At 38.3% G+C, this 22,169-nt stretch overlaps 1 protein-coding gene across 42 annotated transcripts in view; it reads left to right on the top strand.

Moving 5' to 3' along the window:
- STAU2 (staufen double-stranded RNA binding protein 2) overlaps positions 1-22,169 on the top strand; it is a 332,176-nt gene that overhangs the window by 40,023 nt on the left and 269,984 nt on the right. For 32 of the 42 annotated variants that reach the window (XM_028852747.2, XM_077943823.1, XM_077943829.1 and 29 more), the window contains one exon: positions 18,209-18,368. The exons of the other annotated variants lie outside the window; for them this stretch is intronic. In XM_028852747.2, the coding sequence (XP_028708580.2) occupies positions 18,209-18,368 (160 nt within the window). The remainder of the gene's footprint in view (positions 1-18,208; positions 18,369-22,169) is intronic. 42 annotated transcript variants of the gene reach the window in all.

Raw genomic sequence — 22,169 nt, 5'->3', positions numbered from 1 at the left:
AATTGGCATGTTCTTGAGTGAAACATGATATTTATGAGTTTACATAATAATATAGTTAATATTAATCCTAATTGGCTAAGTCTGGATCCTTTTTGTGAAAAGCAAAATCATTTTCATTCATGCATGTCTATCAGTGGCCTTTAGATGAGACATAAAATGTATTTTAATGAAGTTAATGATGATCTCTGGTAAGAAAAATTTAAACCTAGTTTTAACTTATTAATTTTCTTGGGGCTGGCGTGGTGACTCATGCCTGTAATCCCAGAAATTTGGGAGGGCGAGGCGGGAGGATCGCTTGAGGTCGGGAGTTTGAGAACAGCATGGCCAACATGGCAAAACACCGTCTTTACTAAAAATACAAAAATTAGCCAGGGTGTGGTGGCACGTGCCTATAATCCACCTACTTGGGAGGCTGAGGCAGGAGAATCGCTTGAACCTGGCAAGTGGAGGTTGCAGTGAGCCAAGATCATACCACTGCACTACAGTTTGGGCTACAGAGTGAGACTCGGTCTCAAAAAAAATTTTTTTTTTTTTGTCGGTACATTAATTATATGGCAGTTCACACACACACTACACATATGCTGACATATTGATAAGTGGTTCTCATCTTTGGCTGTTAATTGGAATCATTTTGGGAGCTTTAAAAAATACTTATGCCTGAGTCTCATCCCCTTAATTTAATCAGTCTTGGGTGAAGCCCACACATCAGGAATTTTTTAAAGCTCTGAAGTGACTCAAAAGTACAGCCAGAGTTGGGAAACGCAGGACAGAGGTTAATGTCTTCAGTGTGGTATGGAATTATCTTCTCATATATCATGCTGACAGGTAGTGACCTATCTTACGTTTATATGCTTTCCTCTTTCCCCCATTAAGTATCACAGATTCTGAACAACTTTTAATATGTGACTATTAAAAAAATAATTTTGATCTTTGCCTTGCCTTCTTTTATTTTTCTGCTCAGTTTTTAATTGAACTCTGAAACAAGTTAGTATACCTTATAATAATGGGAGTTATTGTAATATTGCTTTGTTTCCTAGGTACCTGTATACAGTTATTTTTTCTACAGATTATTGTTTTGGTTTGCTCAAATCTCAAAAGAAGGCTGTTTTAATTAGAATATGAGGAAGAGAGCCATGAATAACATAAAATGGTATTTTCTTCTTTTCCATTATTTTCCTATTCTGATAATTTGTTGGTAGACATGGCTAAGTTTCAAGTAAATTGCACTAGTGCTGATACTTTGAGATGGTTTACTTTGGAAAGGGTATCACTGAGGGAGGCAGTGTCATTCACTGGCCCTTAAACCAAATAGTCTTAAAAAAAAAAATCTTTGTTAGAGTTGCCCAGCTTGATCTTTGCCCTTCATTGCCCAGCTTGTGTGACCTTGAACAACTAAAGTCTCAGTTTTCTTATCTGTAAATGGAGTAATATAATACCTCATAAAGTGGTATAATGGAGTGACGATTTGTAAGTTCTTCAGCATTGTGTTGACGATGGAGGTACTCAAATAATTATATTATTGCTTATTAGTCATATATAGGACTAAAACAACCACTTAGTAGAAGGTCTGTTGAGTATTTACTATGTGACAGGCACTGTTCCTGCACTGAAAATAAATAAGGTGCATATCATGCTGTTAGGAGCTTTGTCTCATAACATTCATTATGAAACCCACCAACATCTTAAGATCTTACTTTTGCCTGTAATCCCAGCACTTTGGGAGGCCAAGGTGGGCAGATTATGAGGTCAGGAGATCAAGATGATCCTGGTCAAAATGGTGAAGCCCTGTCTCTACTAAAACTATAAAAATTAGCTGGCCATGGTGGCGTGCACCTTTAGTCCCAGCTACTCGGGAGACCGAGGCAGGAGAATTGCTTGAATGTGGGAGGCGGAGGTTGCCGTGAGCCGAGATCGCACCACTGCACTCCAGCCTGGAGACAGAGGGATACTCTGTTTCAAAAAAACCAAAAAAACAAAAAAACAAAAAACAAAAACAAAAAAACTTAATTTTAGTTTATTATGAAAAATTTGAAATAGACACCAATGTTAAACTTCAACATTATCAATATTTTGCCAAGATAAATTTATTTACCACCCCCTACCCACTTTTTTCAACTGAAGTTCTTAAAAGAATTATGTCTGTTCACTCATAAGTGCTTTGGTATGCATCTGTAACTGGTAAGGACCTTTAAAAAAATTGCCCACTGCACCGTCATTATGAGTAGATTAATAAGCCCAAATATTATGTAATACATGGTCTGTATCCATCTTTATTAGACTTAAAAATGTCTTTTTACATTTGCTTTATTCAAATAGGGTCCAAACAAGGATTGTGTATTACATTTGGTAGCTATATGTCTTTGGTCTCTTTTATTTATTAATACTAACACTCCCTTTATCCCCATCCCCTCTTTTCCTATGACATTGATTTGTTGCAGAAATAGAGTAATTTGTCCTATAAAATGTTCTACATCGTGAATTTGGCTGATTGTATGTAGGGATTGTTATATGAGGGGATTTCATCAATTGGATGAGTATCGAGCTAGAACAGAGATTTTGAGCTGTAGGATATGCCTCTTGAATACATAATTTTCAGACACGATGAAATCATCATTTTCTTTCTATGTACATTTGCAATGGGCGTATAGAGAGTAAGGATAGTGGAAGGGAAATGTAGTAAAGAGTCATGAGAGAGAATATACTAAAAAGATGGGAGAACATTTTTTGAAGCAATGCAAACTGATTTCTTTCATAATTTAACCCATGCCAAAAGTATTGTTTCTGCTTTATATCTATGTGGAAAAAAAAGAACAAACATTTCCAGTGTCCCACATAATTTTTTCGTTCCTTGTTGTAATCATCTCTCTTTGTACCTGGGACCCCACACAGCTACTAATCTGCTTTCTGTGACTGTAGATTAGTTTGCAGTTTCTAAAACTATATAAATGTAATCATATAGTGGTATGTACTCCTACCAGACTGTTTTCACTTAGCGTAGTTATTTCGAGTTTGCTCATGCTTTTTGTGTGTCAGTATTTCTTCCTTTTTATTATTGAGTAGTCCATTATGTGGATATAGCACACTTCGTTTTTTGGATATTCATCTGTTGATGCATATTTTGATTGTTTTTAGCTTTTTGCTATTATAATAAAGCTAATTTGAACATCTGTATAGAAGTCTTCACGTAGACATTGTGTTAGTCCATTCTTGTGTTGCTATAAATACCTGAGACTGGCTAATTTATAGGAAAAGAGGTTTAGTTAGCTCATGGTTCTGCAGGCTCTACAGGAAGCATAGCAGCATCTGCTTTTGTGGGGGGGCCTCAGGATACTTCCAATCATGGTGGAAATAAAAGGCATGTCATATGGTAAAAGCAGGAGCAATGTGGGGATTGGGTGGGGCGGAGGTCCCACACACTTTTATATGACCAGATCTCATGAGAACTCACTATTGTGAGGACAGTAGCAAAGGATGGCGCTAAACCATTCATGAGAAATCCACCCCCATGATCCAGTCCCCACACCCCACCTCCAACACTGGGGATTACAATCCAACATGAAATTTGGTGGGGACACAGACCCAAACCATATCAGACATATATTACCTTTTCTCTTTCTCTATTTTATTTTCTCTGTTTCTTTGGTAATAAGAGTGCCAGGAACATGTTGCAGATGCATGTTTAACTTTTTAAGACATTGCCAGATTTTTTTTTGCAAAAGTAGTTGTACCATTTTACATTCTCCTCAGCGGTGTATGAGCGTTCTAGTTTTTCTGCCCCCTTGCCTACAGGTTATATAGTCAGCCTTTCTAATTTTAGCCATTCTAATAGGTATGTGGTGGTATCTCATTGTGGTTTCAGTTTGCACTTCCGTAGTGACTGATAATGTTGGCCATCTTTTTGTGTGTTTGTCATCAGTGTATACTTTTAGTGAAGTGTCTGTGCAGATCTTTGCCCATTATTTTTTATTGGGTTGTTTGTTTTATTGTTCAGTTTTGAGAGTTCTTTATTCTGTTTGGTGCATATGTTTATAGTTGTTTTATCTTCTTGATGAATTGACCCTTTTATCAATAATAATGTTCTTTGTCTCTTTTTTAATTAAAAAATTATTTTTAATTTTTGTGGGTACATAGTAGGTATATATATTTATGAGGTGTATATATTTATGTGGTACATGAGATATTTTGGTATCTCATGTATACAATGTATTTGGTACGTTGCATGTACCAAAATTTCTATGTGAAAAAAAAGAACAAACATTTCCATTGTCTCACAAAATTTTCTCATTCTTTGTTGTAATCATCTCTCTTTGTACCTGAGACCCCAGGCAGCTACTAATCTTTTTTTCACATACATATTTCAGATAGATTAGACATGCAGTGCATAACAATCACATAATGGAAATTGGGTATCCAAAGCCTCAAGCATTTATCCTTTGTGTTACAAACAATCTAATTATACTCTTTTAGTTATTTTAAAGTGTAAAATTAAATTATTATTGACTATAGTCCCCCTGTGTGCTGCTGTCAAATACTAGGTCTTATCCATTCTTTCTATTTTTTTTTGGTACCCATTAACCATCATCCCATCCCTTCATCCTCCTTGCTACTTTTCCCAGTCTCTAGTAACCATCCTTCTATTCTCTCTCTCTGTGAATTCAATTGTTTTGATTTTTAGAGCTCACAAATAAGTGAGAACATGCAATGTTTGTCTTTCTGCGCCTGGCTTATTTCACTTAACATAGTGACCTCCAGTTCTATTCATGTTACTGCAAATGACAGGATCTCATTCTTTTTTATGGCTGAATAGTACTCCATTGTGTATAAATACCACTCTTTATCCGTTCATCTGTTGATGGACATTTAGGTTGATTCCAAATCTTAGCTATTGTAAGCACTCCTAACAAACATGGGAGTGCAGATATCTCTTCAATATATGATTCCTTTTCTTTTGGGAATATACCTAGCAGTGGGATTGCTGGATTGTATGGTAGTTCTATTTTCAGTTTTTTGAGGAACCTCCAAACTGTTCTCTATAGTGGTTGTACTAATTTACATTCCTACTAACAACGTATGAGGGTGCCCTTTTCTCCACATCCTTGCCAGCATTTATTATTGCCTGACTTTTGGATAAAAGCCATTTTAACTTGAGCAAGATGGTATCTCAGTGTAGTTTTGTTTTGTAGTTCTCTGATGATCAGTGATGTTGAGCACTTTTTCGTATACCTGTTTGCTGTTTAAATTGGATTATTAGATTTTTTTTCCTGTAGAGTTATTTGAGCTTCTTATATATTCTGATTATTAATACCTTGTCAGATGGATAGTTTGCACATATTTCTCTCCCATTCTGTGGGTTGTTTCTTCACTTTGTTGACTGTTTCCTTTGCTGTGCAGAAGGCTTTTAACTTGATGTAATCCCATTTGTCCATTTTTGCCTGTGATTGTGGGGTATTACTCAGGAAATGTTTGCTCACTCCAGTGTCCTGAAGATTTTCCCCAATGTTTTCTTGTAATAGTTTCATAGTTTGCGGTCTTAGATTTAAGTCTTTAATCCATTTTGATTTGATGTTTTTGTATATGGCAATAGATAGGGGTCTAATTTCATTTTTCTGCATATGGATATCCAGTTTTCCCAGTACTATTTATTGAAGAGACTGTTTTTTCCTCAGTGTATGTTCTTGACACCATTGTCGAAAATGAGTTCATTGTAGGTGTATGGATTTGTTTCTGGATTCTCTATTCTGTTTCATTGGTCTGTGTGTTTGTTTTTATGCCAGTACCATTTTGTTTTGGTTTCTATAGCTCTGTAGTGTAATTTGAAGTCAGGTAATGTGGTCCCTCCAGTTATGTTCTTTTTGCTCAGGATAGCTTGGCTATTCTGGGTCTTTTGTGATTCTATATAAATTTTAGGATTGTGTTTTCTGTTTTTCTGAAGAGTGTCATTGATATTTTGATAGAGATTGCGTTGAGTCTGTAGGTTGCTTTGATTCTTCCAATCTATTTTTTTGTGTCTTCTTCAGTTTCTTTCATCAGTGTTTTATAATTTTTATTGTAGAGATTGTACACTTCCTTGATTGAGTTAATTCCTAGGTATTAAATTTTATTTAAGGCTATTATAAATGGGATTACTTTTTTGATTTCTTTTTCAGATTGTTCACTGTTGGCATATAGAAATGCTACTGATTTAGTATGTTTATTTTGTATCTTGCAACTTTACTAAATTTGTTTATCTTTCTAATAGTTTTTGTGGGGAAAAGAAAGAGAGATCAGCCTGTTACTGTGTCTATATAGAAAGAAGTAGACACAAGAGACTCCATTTTGTTCTGTATTTGAGATGCTGTTAATCTGTGACCCTACCCCCAACCTTGTCCTTGCAAGAGACATGTGCTGCGGTGACTCAAGGTTTAATGGATTTTGGGCTGTGCAGGATGTGTCTTTGTTAAACAAGTGCCTGAAGGCAGCTTGCTGGTTAAAAGTCATCACCATTCTCTTAATTTCAACTACCCAGGGACACGTACACGGCCAAAGGTCACAGGGACCTCTGCCTAGGAAAGCTAGGTATTGTCCAAGGTTTCTCCCCATGTGATAGGCTGAAGTAATGTTAAAAGGTTTATGGAGATGTTTGCATATGCATCTCAAGGGACAGCATTTTCCTTTAAACTTATTCATGTCACAGAGGTTTTTGTTCATATGTCTTACTGCTGATATCCTCCCTACAATGATCCTATTGTCCTGCCACTCCCTTATCTTTAAGATGGTAAAGATAATTATCAGTATATACTAAGGGAACTCAGAGACTGGTGCAGGCGTGGGTCCTCTGTGCTGAGCGCCGGTCCCCTGGGCCCCCGCTTTTCTTTCTCTATACTTTGTCTCTGTGTCTCATGTCTTTTCTCAAGTCTCTCGTTCCACCTAACGAGAAACACCCACAGGTGTGGAGGGGCAGGCCACCCTTTCAGTTTTTTGTTGGAGTCTTTAGGTTTTTAAAAAATATAAGATCATATCATCTGCAAACAATGATAATTTGACTTCTTCTTTTCCAATTTGGATGCCCTTTCTTTCTTTCTCTTGTCTGATTGCTCTAGCTAGTACTTTCAGTATTATTTTGAATAACAGTGGTGAAAGTGGGCATCTTTGTTGTGTTACAGACCTAAGAGGAAAGGCTCATTATGATACTAGTCATGGATCTGTCATAGATGGCTTTTATTATGTTCAGGCATGTTCCTTTTATACCCAGTTATTTGAGAGTTTTCATCACGAAGTGATGTTGAACTTTTATCAGATGTTTTTTGGCATCAATTGAAATGTATGGTTTTTGTCCTTCATTTTGTTGATATAATTTGTCACATTGATTGGTTTGTGTGTGTTGAACCATCCTTGCATCCCTGTGATAAATCCCACTTAGTAGTGATGAATGATCTTTTAAATGTATTGTTGGATTAGGTTTGCTAGTATTTTGTTGAGAGTTTTGGCATCAATATTCATCAGAGATACTGGTCTGTAGGTTTTTTTTTTTCTTTTTTTTTGATGTGTGTTTGGTTTTTGGTATCAGGGTAATACTGGCCTCATAGAATGAGTTTGGAAGCATTCTCTCCTCCTCTGTTTTTCAGAATAGTTTGAGTAGGATTGGTATTAGTTCCACTTTAAATATTTGGTAGAATTCAGCAGTGAAGCTATTGGGTCCCGGCCTTTTCTTTACTGGGAAAGTTTTCATTACTGCTTTGATCTCCTCACTTGTTACTGGTCTGCTCAGCTTTTGGATTTCTTCCTAGTTCAATCTTTGTAGGGTGTATATGTCTAGGAATTTGTCTGTTTCTTGAAGATTTTTCAATTTTTTGGCATATAGTTGCTCATAGTAGTTGCTAATGATCCTTTGAATTTCTATTGTATCAGTTGTAATGTCTCCTTTTTCATCTACGGTTTTATTTACTTGGGCCTTTCTTTTTTTTTTAGTCTGGCTAAAGCTTTGTCAAATATGTTTATCTTCTAAAACACCAACTTTTTTTATTGATCTTGTATAATTTTTTCATTTCAAATTCATTTATTTCTGCTCTGATCTTTATTATTTCTTTTCTTCTACTAATTTTGAGCTTAGTTTGCTGTTATTTTTCTAGTTTTAACTTTAAGGTGCATTGTTAGATTGTTTGAAATTTTTCCAGTTTTTTGATGTAGGTGCATATAGCTATAAGCTTCCCTCTGAATACTGCCTTTGCTGTATCCTGTAAGCTTTGGTTTATCATTTGTTTCAAGAAATTTTTCAATTCCCTTCTTAATTTCTTCACTGAAGTGGTCATTCAGGAGCATATTGTTTAATTCTTATGTGTTTGTGTAGTTTCCAAAATTCCTCTTGTTACTGATTTGTAGTTATATTCCATTGTGGTCAGTGAAGATGCTTGATATTAATTCAGGTTTTCTTTCTTTCTCTCTCTCTTTCTCTCTCTCTCTCTTTCTCTCTCTCTTTCTCTTTCTTTCTTTTCTTTTCTTTCTTTCTTTCTTTCTTTCTTTCTTTCTTTCTTTCTTTCTTTCTTTCTTTCTTTCTTTCTCTCTCTCTCTCTCTCTCTCTTTCTTTCTCTTTCCTTTCTTTCCTTTCGTTTTCCTTTCTTCCTTTCTTTCTTTTCTGTGTTTTAAGACTTGTTTTGTGAACTAACATGGTTTATCCTTGAGAATGATCCATGTGTTGAGGAGGAAAATGTGTATTCTGCAGCCTTTGGATGAAATGTGTAAATATCTATTAGATCCATTTTGTCTATAGTGCAGAATAACGCTGATGTTTCTTTGTTGATTTTCTTTCTGGGAGATCTGTGCAGTGCTGAAAGTGGGGTGTTGAAGTCTCCAGCTGTTGTATTGGGGTCTGTCTTTCTCTTTTGCTGTAATAATATTTGCTTTATGTATCTGAGTGCTCCAGTGTTGGTTGTGTATATATTTATAATTGTTATATCCTCTTGCTGAATTGACGCCTTTATCATTATATAATGACCTTTTTTTTGTCTCTCCTTAGAGTTTTTGTCTTGAAATCTGTACTCCTTTTTCTGATACGAGTATAGCTATGTCTGCTCTTTTTTGTTTCCATTGCCATGGAATATGTTTTTCCATCCCTCTCTTTTCCATCTGTGTGTGTCTTCATAGGTGGGGTGTGTTTCTTGTAGGCAACAGATCATTGGATCTTGTTTGTGCCTCCATTCAGCTACTCTGTGTCTTTTGACTAATGAGTTTAGTTCATTTACATTCAGTGTTATTATTGCTAAGTAGGAACTTTCTCCTGCCATTTTGTTACTTGTTTTCCTGTGGTTTTTGGTCTTTTCTTCCTTCTTTCCTTTTTTCCTGTGTTCCTTTTAGTGAAAGGATTTTCTGTGGTGGTATGCTTTAATTTATTGCTTTTTTTTTGGATGTGTATCTGTTGTATGTTTTTTGATTCAAGGTTACCATGAGACTTACAGATGCTGTCTTTTTAAAAATAAATTTTTTTATTTTTTAAAAATTTTATTATTATTATTTTTTGAGACAGAGTATTGCTCTGTCTCCCAGGCTGGAGTGCAGTGGCGTGATCTTGGCTTACCGCAGTCTCTGCCTCCCAGGTTCAAGTGATTCTCATGCCTCAGCCTCCCGAGTAACTGGGGTTACATGTGTGCTCCACCACGCCTGGCTAATTTTTCTATTTTTAGTAGAGATGGGGTTTCGCTGTGATGGCAAGTCTGGTCTCAAACTCCTGGCCTCAAGCAATCCACCTGCCTCGGCCTCCCAAAGTACTGGGATTACAGGTGTGAGCCACTGCGCCAGTGCAAATACTATCTTATAACCCATTATTTTAAACTGATGACAGCTTAACACAATTGCATAAACAAACTTGCAAAAAGAAAGTTAATAAAAACTCTACACTTTAACTTTGTCCCTGCTGCCTGCTTTTTAACTTTTTGTTGTTTCTCTTTATGTCTTATTTCACTATTTCTTGAAAAGTTGTTGTAGCTGTTATTTTTGATTGATTCATTATTTCATCTTTCTACTTCAGTTAAGAGTACTTTATACACCACAGATACAGTGTTATACTCTTCTGTATTTTTCTGTATGCTTACCATTACCAGTGAGTTTTGTACCTTCAGATGATTTCTTCTTTCATTAATACCCTTTTCTTTCAGATTGAAGAACTCCCTTTAGCATTTCTTGTAGAACAAGTCTGGTGTTGATGAAGTCCCTCAGATTTTGTTTGTCTGGGAAAGTCTTTATCTCGCCTTCGTACTTAAAGGATATTTTCACCAGATATACTATTCTAGGTGAAAGTTTTTTTCCTTCAGCACTTAAAATATGTCTTGCCACACTCTCCTAACCTTTAAGGTTTCCACTGAAAAGTCTGCTGCTGATTAGCTGGGTATGGTGGTGCACACCTGTAATTCCAGCTACTCGGGAGGCTGAGGCAGGATAATTGCCTGAACCCGGGAGGTGGAGATTGTAGCGAGCCAAGATCCCAAGATTGTGTCACTGCACTCCAGCTTGGGTGACAGAGCGAGACTCTGTTTCAAAACAAAACAAAACAAACAAAAAAACAAAAGTCTGCTGCCAATTGTATTGGAGCTCCATTGTATGTTATTTTTTTCTTTTTTCTGGCTGTTTTTAGGATCCTTTCTTTATCTTTGACCTTTGGGAATTTGATTCTTAAATGCTTTCTTAAATCTTTGACCTTTGGGAATTTGATTCTTAAATGCTTTGAGGTAGTCTTCATTGGGTTAAATCTGCTTGGTGTTCTATAACCTTGTATTTGAATGTTGTTATCATTCTGGTTTGGGAAATTGTCTGTTATTATCCCTTTGAATAAAGTTTCTACTGTTACTTCTTTTTCTACCTTTTTTTTCTACCTTTTCTTTAAGGCCAGTAAATCTTAGATTTGCCCATTTAAGGCTATTTTCTAGATGTTTTTGGTGTGCTTCATTGCTTTTTATTTTGTTTTCTTTTGTCTTTTCTAACTGTGTAATTTCAAATAGCCTGTCTTCAAGCTCACTAATTCTTTCTTCTTAATGAGAAGAGATTAAGAAGAGAAGAGAGAAGAGTCTCTTCTTAATGAGAAGAGACTTTGATGTAGTCCACATCATGTCAGTTGCATTTTTAACTCTGGAATATAAGCTTGATTCTTTTTAATTTTGATCTCTTTGTCAAATTTATCTGATAAGAATTCCGAATTCCCTTTCTGTGTTGTCTTGAATTTCTTTGAGTTTCCTCAAAACAGCTATTTTGAATTATCTGCCTGAAACGTCATATATCTCTCTTTTTCCAAGTTTGATCCCTTGTGCTTTATATTAGTTCATTTGGTTAGGTCATATTTTCCTGAATGGTGTTGATGGTTGTAGATATTGGTTGGTGTCTGGGCTTTAAACAGTTGGGTATTTACTGTAGTCTTCAGAGTCTGAGCTTGTTTATGCCTGTCCTTGGGAAGGCTTTTCAGGAATTTGAACGATCGTGGGCCCCAATCCCAACAATGCTGTGGCTTTTGGAGACTTGTTAGAGGTATAGCCTTGGCAGCCTTGGATAAGATCTGGAAGAATTCTCAGGATTACCAGGCAGAGATTGTTGTTCTTTTTCCTTACTGTCTCCCAAACAAATTGGAGGGCTAAGTCACTTGGAATTGGGGGTGTGGTGATGCAGGCCCCTCTTTGGTCATCATCCCTGGGATTGCTGTGGGTCAGACCTGAAGCCAGCACAGCACTGGCCTTGCCCAAGGCCCTTCCCTTCAGGGTGGCGGGTTTTTCCTCAGGCTCCAGGTGTGTCCAGAGATGCTGTCTGAGAGCCAGGGATTGGAATCAAAAACCTTAGCAATTTACCTGATGTTTTCTTCTGTTGTGGCTAAGCTGGCACTCAATCCATAATACAAAGGTTCTCCCACTCTTCCCTCCCCTTTCCACAGGCACAGGAACCTCTCCTTGTGGCTACCAACACCACCACTGGTCCACGGGCTCACCCTTCAGGGCAGTGGGCTCCCTGAAGTAGATCCGGAAATGCTGTCCAGCGTAGGTGTGGACTCAGGGACCCCAAGAGCCTGCTTTTTGCTCTTCCCCACTGTGACTGAGCTGGTACCTAGGGCACAAAACAATATTCCCTTTACTTTTTCCTCTGCTTTTCTTAAACAGGAGTCTTTCACCGTAGCCACCATAGCTGGGAATGTGCTGGGTCACCCCTGAAACCAGCACATGTCAGAGCCCAGGGCCCACTGCATACTCCCTGGGTATCAGTGGTGATTATTCGGGACCCATTGGTTCTTTGGTCAGCAGGTAATGAATCCTGCCAGGATTGAGTTCTTACCTTCAAGGCAGTGGGTTCCTTTCTGGCCCCTGGTGTGTCTACAGATGTTGTCTTGGAGCTAGGGCCTGGAATGGGGGCCTCACGGCTCTGCCTGGTGCCTTATCCTATGGTGGCTTAGCTGATATCCAAAATATAAGACAAAGTTCTCTTTTTTCTTCACTTTCCTCTCCTTAAGCAGAAGGAAGTAGACACTTTCATTGCTATAAGTTGCACTGCCTGGGGTTAGGGTAGGGATGGCATAAGCACTCCCTTAGCCATTCCAGCTGGTGTCTGCCTAGGTTGTGTGCCGTCCTAGTTCACTGTAAGCCCAGCCTCACACTAGGAGTTGCCTAGAAGTATAGTCCTAGACTGCCTTTCAGATTTATCTAGGACCCTGGAGCACTTCAGCCTGTGGTGGCAAGTCTTGCCAAGAAATTCAAGTTCCAACTGCTATGATGGGCAATTCCCCTCCGGTTCGTGCTGGTCCAGATCCTCCCTCCCTATGCAGGTGCTGGCTGAGCCCAGCACGTCTTCATTGTCTGCTGTGCCAGGGCAGCACTGAGTTTAATGTACTGTTTTCCAATACTGTGCTCTACTTTCTCAGAGTGTACAGATTTTCTCTCCACACCACATGGCTGCTGCTGGGAGTGTGGCAGAGGGTTGGTGTTGGCAATTCAGGACTCTCCTACCCTCCTCAATGCCTCTTTTGGCAATATGAAGTTAAAGCCAGGTACTGTTATTGTCCACCTGATTTTTGTTTCTTGTAATGGTGCTTTTCTGTGTCCATAGTTGTTAAAATTTGGTGTTCCAGTGGGAGTGATGATTGGGATATGCTTCTATTCCACCATCTTGCTCCACCCTCCTCTGTAATTTTACTCTACCCTCCTCTGTAATTTTTCTCTACCCTGCTCTGTAATTTTACCCAGTGAACATACTTTGTGTGTGGTCTGAATTCTTTGTATTTATTGAGACTTATTTTGTGGCCCAGAAAATGGTCCGTCTTGGTAAACGCTCTGTGAACAATAGAGAACAAGTGTATATTCTACTTTTCTTGGTTGGAGTATTCTAACAGTATTGATCAGATTGTGTTGGCTGATGGTATTGTTCAACTGTACTATATTCTTGGTGATTTTTTTTTTTTTTTGCTTGTATCAGTTTTTGATAAGGAGTATTAAATCTGACTTTAATTGTCAATTTTCTAGTTTAAATTTTGTCAGTTTTTGCTTCATTTATTTAAGCTGTGTTATTAGGTGCCTAAATGTTTAGGATAACAGTGTCTTCTTAATTGCTTTCTTTATTCATATGAAATGACCTTTGTTACCACTGGTAACAGTCTTTACTCTGGAATCCACTTAGTCTGATATATATAGCCATTCTAATTTCTCCTTGATTTATGTGAGTATATGTTTTTTGTCCTATTACTTTAAAACTGTATGTGCTTTTATATTGGAAGTACAGTTTTTTTTTAGGTAGCATGTAGTTTGATTTTGCATTTTATCTAGTTTGACAATCTCTGACTTTCAAATGGGGGCATTTACACCATTTCGTCCTAATTTTCATAACTAACCATGTGTTCTTATTGGCCCCATTTCATTAAAGAGGTAAGAAACTGAAAGTTAGAAAGAATAATTGACTGCCCAGTGTTGTACATAGTAAATGGTCAAGCTGTGGCTTAAATTCATAAACAGTCTCCAGCATTCCGTCTTAAAACTACTAAACTTTTACTGTAGTAGGAATCTTAAGAGAGATTTTAGAAAAGCTTAAGATTGTCATGGAAATACTTACATTTTACAGAAAGTTCATGTTGATGGTGGTGAGAATGGTAGTTTCAGTGGGAAAGTTTGATATTAAGGGAACTGCTTTAAGATAGTAGAAAGAATTTTTTTTTTTCTATACTTTCAACACTGCACTTAAATTTTTTTTTTTTTAATTAAAAAATTTGTTTTTGAGATAAGGTCTTGCTCTGTTGCCCAGGCTAGAGTACAGTTGTGCAGTCATAGCTCACTGCAGCGTTGATCTCCTGGGCACAAGGAATCTCCCTGCTTCAGCCTCCTCAGTAGCTGATACTATAGGTGCACACCACCATGCCTGGAGAATATTTTACATTTTTAGTAGGGCCGAGCTCTCTCTGTGTTACCCAGGCTGGTCTCGAACTTCTAAGCTCAAGTGATCCTCCCACCTTGGCCTCCCAAAGTGCTAGGATTCCAGGCATAAGCCACCACACCTGGCTGTAATACTTCATTTCTGACACTAAATATGTGGGGTTTTTTCCCACGCCAGCAAATTCTTGAATTGTCCCCATACACTGACTGGATGGTCCTACTGTTTAACTAAATTCTGACACTAACTGCACATGGTTAGTGTAGACCCTGCAGGTTAAGGGCTCAGTCCCACAACACTGCTCTCACTTCACATGACAGTCACAAATCTGGGTCTTCTAAACTTGTGACCAACTGGCTGTAAACTGGGGGTTCCCAGCACCCTCTTCTCAGGTTCCATAATTTGTTATAACAGCTCGCAAGACTCAGGGGAATGCATACTTATATTTACTAGTTTTGTTATAAAAGATATTCTAAAGTATATGGGTGAACAGCCAGATAGAGAGTACATAGGAGGGCCAGGCGCGGTGGCTCACGCCTGTAATCCCAGCACTTTGGGAGGCTGAGGCAGGTGGATCACAAGGTCAAGAGTTCGAGACCAGTCTGGCCAACATGGTGAAACCCCATCTGTACTAAAAATACAAAAATTAGCCGGGCGTGGTGGCGTGTGCCTGTGATCCCAGCTACTTGGGGGGCTGAGGCAGGAGAATTGCTTGAACTTGGGTGGTGGAGGTTGCAGCGAGCCGAGATTGTGCCATTGCACTCTAGCCTGGGCAACAGAGCAAGACTCTATCTCTGGGGGAAAAAAAAAGAAAAAGTACATAGGATGAAGTGTGTGAGAAGGGAAATGGAGCTTCCAAGCCCTGTCTGGGTGTGCCACCCTGCAGCACCTCAGTGTGTTCAGCCTGCAAGCTTTTTGAACCCTATCTTTTAGGGATATTTACGGAGGCTCCATCACATAGTCATGATTGATTATTAACTCAGTTTCCAGCCCCTCTTTCCTCCATGGCGGATAGGAATGGGGTGGGGCTAAAAATGAAGTTTCTAACCATGGCTTAGTTTTTCTGGTGACTAGCCCTCAGACTAGCTCTCTATCCAGGGGCCTGCCAAGAGTTGGCTCATTAGAATACAAATTTCCTGTCACCCGGGAAATTCCAAGTAATTTAAGAGCTCTGTGTTAGAAATTGGGATCAAAGACCAAATATTAGAACAAAAATGCTCCTAGCTCTCCTGTCCCTCGAGAAATTACAAGGTTTTGGGAGCTCTGTGTTAGGAACCAGGGCCACAGACCAAATACCTATTTCTTATATGCCACAGCTGGTATTGTGATAGTTTAGGGGAGAGGTACTGATATTCTCCACTAAGACATTGGTGCATGTATATATCTTAGTATAAAGAAAGGAGGCCAGGTCTGAAAAACATTTAAGTTGAATCAATAGTTGTTAATTGGAAGCAGGAGAGAAGGGAAGACCTCTCGAAGGTGTCTGGCTCATGAGATTGGGAAAATGGTGACATTTGGATGATTAGGAGGCAGGAAAGATAAGAGATAGGAGCTAAATGAAGTATACTGAGTCTGAGTATATAGGAGCCTTAGACTAAGGAGGTGACAATAGAAATTACAAGGAAGAGTTATGAGATGTTAAATAAGCCTTAGGAAGGCAAGGATAAAGGAAACTAATGAGGTTTGAACCTGAACTGTTGGTAGATAATGAATGCAACATTTTGGGGTGTGAACTGATTTGGACCGGGTAGAGTGGAGCAGGCAATGTTTTGTTTGATCTTTACCTCTTGAGTTTGTGGAAATACCAAGTAGACAATTAGATTTATGTGATTGTTGTTTGGGAGAGGACAGATCTGGAGACATGCAGAGTAAATTTAATATGCTTTCCTGATGCAATCAGGAATCTCAAGGTCATTTATTTGGGTATTTCTGTTTTCAAGCATATGAGCTATATGTAAGATTATATATATTATATATATCATGTGAAACCTTCAAACTTTCTTATTTTTGGCAAAGTTCTTTGTTAAATACCGAAATTTGAAGGAAAACAAAGAGCTAGTCATTGAAAAATCATTGCGAAACCAGACAGATATTAAAGATACATTTTAGGTATATATTTTAAACTGAATTAGAATAAAAGAAAAATTAATCACTTTAAACAGGTATGTTTATGTTGTGAATTTCAAATGACAAATCCCAATTCTCTATTTTGAATAATTAAAAATCTACAGAAAAAATGGAAAGAGGGGTGTAATAGACACTCATGTATGTTTTAGATTCACTGATTGTTAATTTATTTGCCACATTTGCTACATTACTTTATTTCTGGCTCCCTCTATATTGACATACACTTTTTCCTTGAACAATTTGAAAGTAAATTTCAGCTACCATGACACTTCACTTTTAAATACTTACATGTCTATCTTGTAAGACTAAAGGCGTTCTTCTTCATAACCACAATACTGTTAATCACACAAGAAATTTAATCCTGGCTAAACCTATTACTTAATATATAGTTCATAGTCACATTTCCCCAGTTTTTCTCTAAATGTCCTTTATAGCTTTTTTTTCCCCTTCCCATTTCAGATATAATCAAGGATCATGAGTTGTATTTATCATGTCTTTTCATGTCTCTTTAATGTCCTCCCTGCCTTTTTTTTTTTTTTTTTTTTTTTTTACCTTTTATGACATTGACATTTTTGGAGCCTAGGCCATTTGTTTTATAGAATATCCTGTAATCTAGATCTCTCTGATTGTTTCCCTATGATTAGATTCAGATTAAACATTTTTGGCCAAGATTACTACATGGTTGTTGATGTGTACTTCTCATTGGATCGTATCAGGGGGTACATGATGTCAATTTGCATGATTATTGGTGATGCTGACTTAGTGAAGGTATCTGATCTCCTTTCTGCAATAATACATATTTTTTGTAATTAATAAGTAATTTTAAGTTAATCCCTAGTATTCCTAGAAAGTAATAAGCAGTCTGGAGTGAAACCAATTATGTGCATATCATGTAACTTGATTCTAAATTTTAAAGGTGAAGAATAGGTTTTGGGGGCTCATATGGAAATAGAGTGAGAATGGAATGTAGGACATGTGAGAGGAAGGATGTGTGTGAGATGAGGATGCACAGGTAGAGCCTTTGTGCCATGCTAAAACAGGAACAGTTGAAGGGTTTTAACCTGCTGTTGATTGGGGTGATGAAATTGGATTTGTGTTTTAGAAAGATAGTTTTAGCAGCAGGAAGGATATTATGTCCGGCCTACAGATGATGAAAGGCTGGATCCAGTTGGCAGAGAGAGGAAGATTTGAGAAATATTTATGATGTTAAAATGGACAGAATTTAGTGATTGGCTCAATGTTTGTTGTGGAGATTCAGAGTTTTTTTGTAGTACAATATTTAATAGAATTGCCTGACTCATTGCCTAGATTGCGCTAAATGTAACATTCAAGGAATTAGATTTTATAAATTATAGACACATGGTCTTTTGGCTTCTCTTATAGTTTTCTCTTATTCTTTGTACTTATTCTACTTTTTTGAGGACCATTTGAAGGACATTAACATTGTGATTCCATTTAGAGGAAAGATTGCTTCTCGATTTATTCTACCCAAAATGTACACCTAGGTCTGCTACTAAGCTTTTGGATAGGATAGAACAGAATTTGGTACTCTCTTAAAATTTCTTCGCTAGGTAGAGTAAGATTTTGTTGCATATGATCTGTATGTAAGGTCACCTCTAGCTCTAAAATTCTGATTCTATGATGTTTATTTTTCTCTCAGACAGCCCATTTTATTTCTTGGAAAATTCTTAATGTTTTCTTTGTCCATTTATGTTTTTCTAAGATGTTCTCAGTGCAGCTGAGTCTTGGTGAGCAGACATGGGAATCCGAAGGCAGCAGTATAAAGAAGGCTCAACAGGCTGTTGCCAATAAAGCTTTGACTGAATCTACGCTTCCCAAACCGGTTCAGAAGCCACCCAAAAGTAATGTTAACAATAACCCAGGTATGGCAGTGACTCCTTCTGTTATGTTGTGTGCTATGTGTTCTGCTCGTTGTATGTTTCATTTATAGCAGGCCAGTAACAGAGTGAGCAAGTATTAATAGTACACATATGCCCATGCCTATACACACACATAGGCGGTAGCATAAAAATAACTGAAGGAGGCTTGGTGTGTTGGCTTATGCCTGTAATCCCAGCACTTTGGGAGGCTGAAGTGGGTGGATCACGTGAGGTCACGAGTTTGAGACCAGCCTGGCCAACATGGTGAAACCCTGTCTCTACTAAAAATCTCAGGTGGTCTGCCCACCTTGGCCTCCCAATGTGCTGGGATTACAGGTGTGAGTCACCGAGCTTGGCTCTTGATATTCAGTTTAGAACATTTATATGACATTTATTAAGAAACCTACAAATTTGGCTGGGAGCAGTGGCTCAAGCCCGTAATCCTAGCACTTTGGGAGGCCAAGGTGGGCGGATCACAAGGTGAGGATTCCGCGACCAGCCTGGCTAGCATGGTGAAACCCCGTCTCTACTAAAAATATAAAAATTAGCCGGGCATGGTGGCGTGCACCTGTAGTCCCTGTTACTCAGGAGGCTGAGGCAGGAGAATTGCTTGAACCTGGCAGGCTGGGGTTGGAGTGAGCCGAGATTGCGCCACTAGACTCCACCCTGGGTGACAGAGCACGACTCTGTCTCAAAAAAAAAGAAACCCCACCACAAATTCCCCAAACCACTTGCATGTAAAATACTGCTAAGTAAATGACTGTTCTCATTTTAAGCTCCTAAGAATAATTTTCAAGAGTTGTTCTCATTGTATACAATACCAACAACATTATATATCGTTATTTTTTTAAAAAATTATTTCAATAGTTTTTGAGGAACAGGTGGTGTTTGGTTACATTGATAAATTCTTCAGTGATGATTTCAGAGATTTTGTTGCACCCATCACCCATGCAGTGTATGCTGTACCCAATGCATAGTCTTTTACTCCTCATCCCTCTCCCAACCTTTCCCCAGAGTCCCCAAAGTCCATTGTATCTTTTTTTTTTTTTGAGATGGAGTCTCGCTCTGTCACCAGGCTGGAGCGTAGTGGTGAGATCTCGGCTCACTGCAGCCTCTGCCTCCTGGATTCAAGCAATTCTTCTGCTTCAGCCTCCCAAGTAGCTGGGACTAAAGGCATGTGCTACCATGCATGGCTAATTTTTTGTATTTTTAGTAGAGATGGAGTTTCACTGTGTTAGCCAGGATGGTCTTGATCTCCTGACCTCATGATCCACCCACCCCGGCCTCCCAAAGTGCTGGGATTACAGGCGTGAGCCACTACGCCCGGCCTAATTTTTTTCGTATTTTTAGTAGAGACGGAGTTTCACCATGTTAGCCAGGATGGTCTCGATCTTCTGACCTTGTGATCCACCCACTTCGGCCTCCCAAAATGTTGGGATTACAGGTGTGAGCCACCATGCCTGACCCATTGTATCATTCTCAGTGCTTTTGTGTCCTTATAACTTACCTTCCATTTATAAGTGAGAACATACTACATTTGGTTTTCCATTCCTGAGTTACTTTACTTAGAATAATGGTCTCCAACTCCATCCAGGTGGCTGCAAATGCCATTATTTCATTCTTTTTTATGGCTGAGTAGTATTCTGTGGTGTATATGTACACCACATTTTCTTTATCTGTTCATTGATTGGTGGGCATTTGGGCTGGTTTTATGTTTTTGCAATTGTGAATTGTGCTGCTATAAACATGTATATACAAGTGTCTTTTTCATATAATGACTTCTTTTCCTTGCGTGGATGCCCAGTAGTGGGATTGCTGGATCAAATGGTAGTTCTACTTTTAGTTCTTTAAAGATAATCTCCATACTGTTTTTCATAGTGGTTGTACTAGTTGACATTCCCACCAGCAGTATAAAAGTGTTTCTTTTCGGCCGGGCATGGTGGCTCACTCCTGTAATCCCAGCACTTTGGGAGGCCGAGGTGGGTGGATCACGAGGTCAGGAGATCGAGACCATCCTGCCTAACACGGTGAAACCCCGTCTCTACTAAAAATACTAAAATAATTAGCCGGGCATGGTGGTGGGCACCTGTAGTCCCAGCTACTTGGGAGGCTGAGGCAGGAGAATGGTGTGAACCCGGGAGGCGGAGCTTGCAGTGAGCTGAGATTGCGCCACTGCACTCCAGTCAGCGACAGAGCGAGACTCCCTCTCAAAAAAAAAAAAAAAAAAAAAGTGTTTCTTTTCACCACATCCACACCAACATCCATTATTTTTTTATTTTTAAATTATGGCCATTCTTGTAGGAGTAAGGTGGTGTATTAGTCTGTTCTCACACTGCTATAAAGAACTTCCTGAGACTGGGTAATTTATAAAGGAAAGGAAGTTTAAAGACTCACAGTTCTATATGGCTGGGGAGGCCTCAGGAAACTTACTGTCATGGTAAAAGGTGAAGGGGAGGCAGGCACCTTCTTCATAAGGTGGCAAGAGAGAAAATGACTGAAGGAGGAACTTGCCAAACATGTACAAAAAATCAGATCTCATGAGAACTCAGTCACTACCATGAGAACAGCAAGGGGGAAACTGCCCCCATGATTCAAATTCCCTCCACCTTGCCTCTTTGTTGACACATGGGGATTATGGGGATTGCAATTCAAGATGAGGTTTGGGTGGGGACACAGCCAAACCATATCAGGTGGTTTTGCATTGTGGTTTTGATTTGCATTTCCCTGATAATTTGTGATGTTGAACACTTTTTCATATGTTTGTTGGCCATTTGTGTATTTTCTTTTGAGAACTGTCTATTCGTATCCTTAGCTCACTTTTTGATGGCATTATTTTTTTCTTGCTGATTTGAGTTCCTTGTAGATTCTGGGTATTAGTCCTTTGTCAGATACATAGTTTGTGAAGATTTTCTCCCACTCTATGGGTTGTGTGTTTACTCTGCTGATGATTTATTTTACTGTGCAGAAACTTTTTAGTTTAATTAAGTCCCATCTGTTTATCTTTGTTTTTGTTGCATTTGCTTTTGGGTTCTTGGTCATGAAGGCTTTGCCTAAGCCAATGTCTAGAAGAGTTTTTCCAATGTTGTCTTCTAGAATTTTTATGGTTTCAGGTCTTAGATTTAAGTCTTTGATCCATCTTGAGTTGATTTTTGTATAAGGTGAGAGATGAGGATCCAGTTTCATTCTTCTCCATGTGACTTGCCAATTATCCCAGCAACGTTTGTTGAAAATATAAACTGGGGAAAGTGTTCTTTCCCCAGTTTATATTTTTTGTTTGCTGTGATGAAAATCAGTTGGCTCTAAGTATTGGGCTTTATTTCTGAGTTCTCTATTCTGTGCCATTGGTCTATATGCCTATTTTAGCAGTATAGTGCTGTTTTGGAGACTATAGCCTTATAATATAGTATTAAGTCAGGTAATGTGATGCTTCCAGATTTGCTCATTATGCTTAGTCTTGCTTTGGTTATGTGGGCTCTTTTTTGGTTCCATATGAATTTTAGGATTGTTTTTTCTAGTTCTGTGAAAAATGATGATGGTATTTCGATGGGAATTGAATAGAATTTATAGATTGCTTTTGGCAGTATGGTATTTCCACAATATTGATTCTACCCATCCAAGAGTTTGGGACGTGTTTCCATTTGTTTGTATCCTCTGTGATTTCTTTCAGCAGTATTTTGTAGTTTTTTGTTGTAGAGTTCTTTCCACTTTCTTTGTTAGGTATATTCCTAAGTATTTTATTTTTTTGCAGCTATTGTGAAAGGGATTGAGTTCTTGATTTGATTCTCAGCTTGGTTGCTGTTGGCA

The sequence above is a fragment of the Macaca mulatta genome, chromosome 8 (genome assembly GCF_049350105.2).
Source record: "Macaca mulatta isolate MMU2019108-1 chromosome 8, T2T-MMU8v2.0, whole genome shotgun sequence".
Classification (NCBI taxonomy): Eukaryota; Metazoa; Chordata; class Mammalia; order Primates; family Cercopithecidae; genus Macaca; species Macaca mulatta.
The sequence above is the reverse complement of the archived record's forward strand: the minus strand, read 5'-3'. Positions and strand labels throughout refer to the sequence as shown.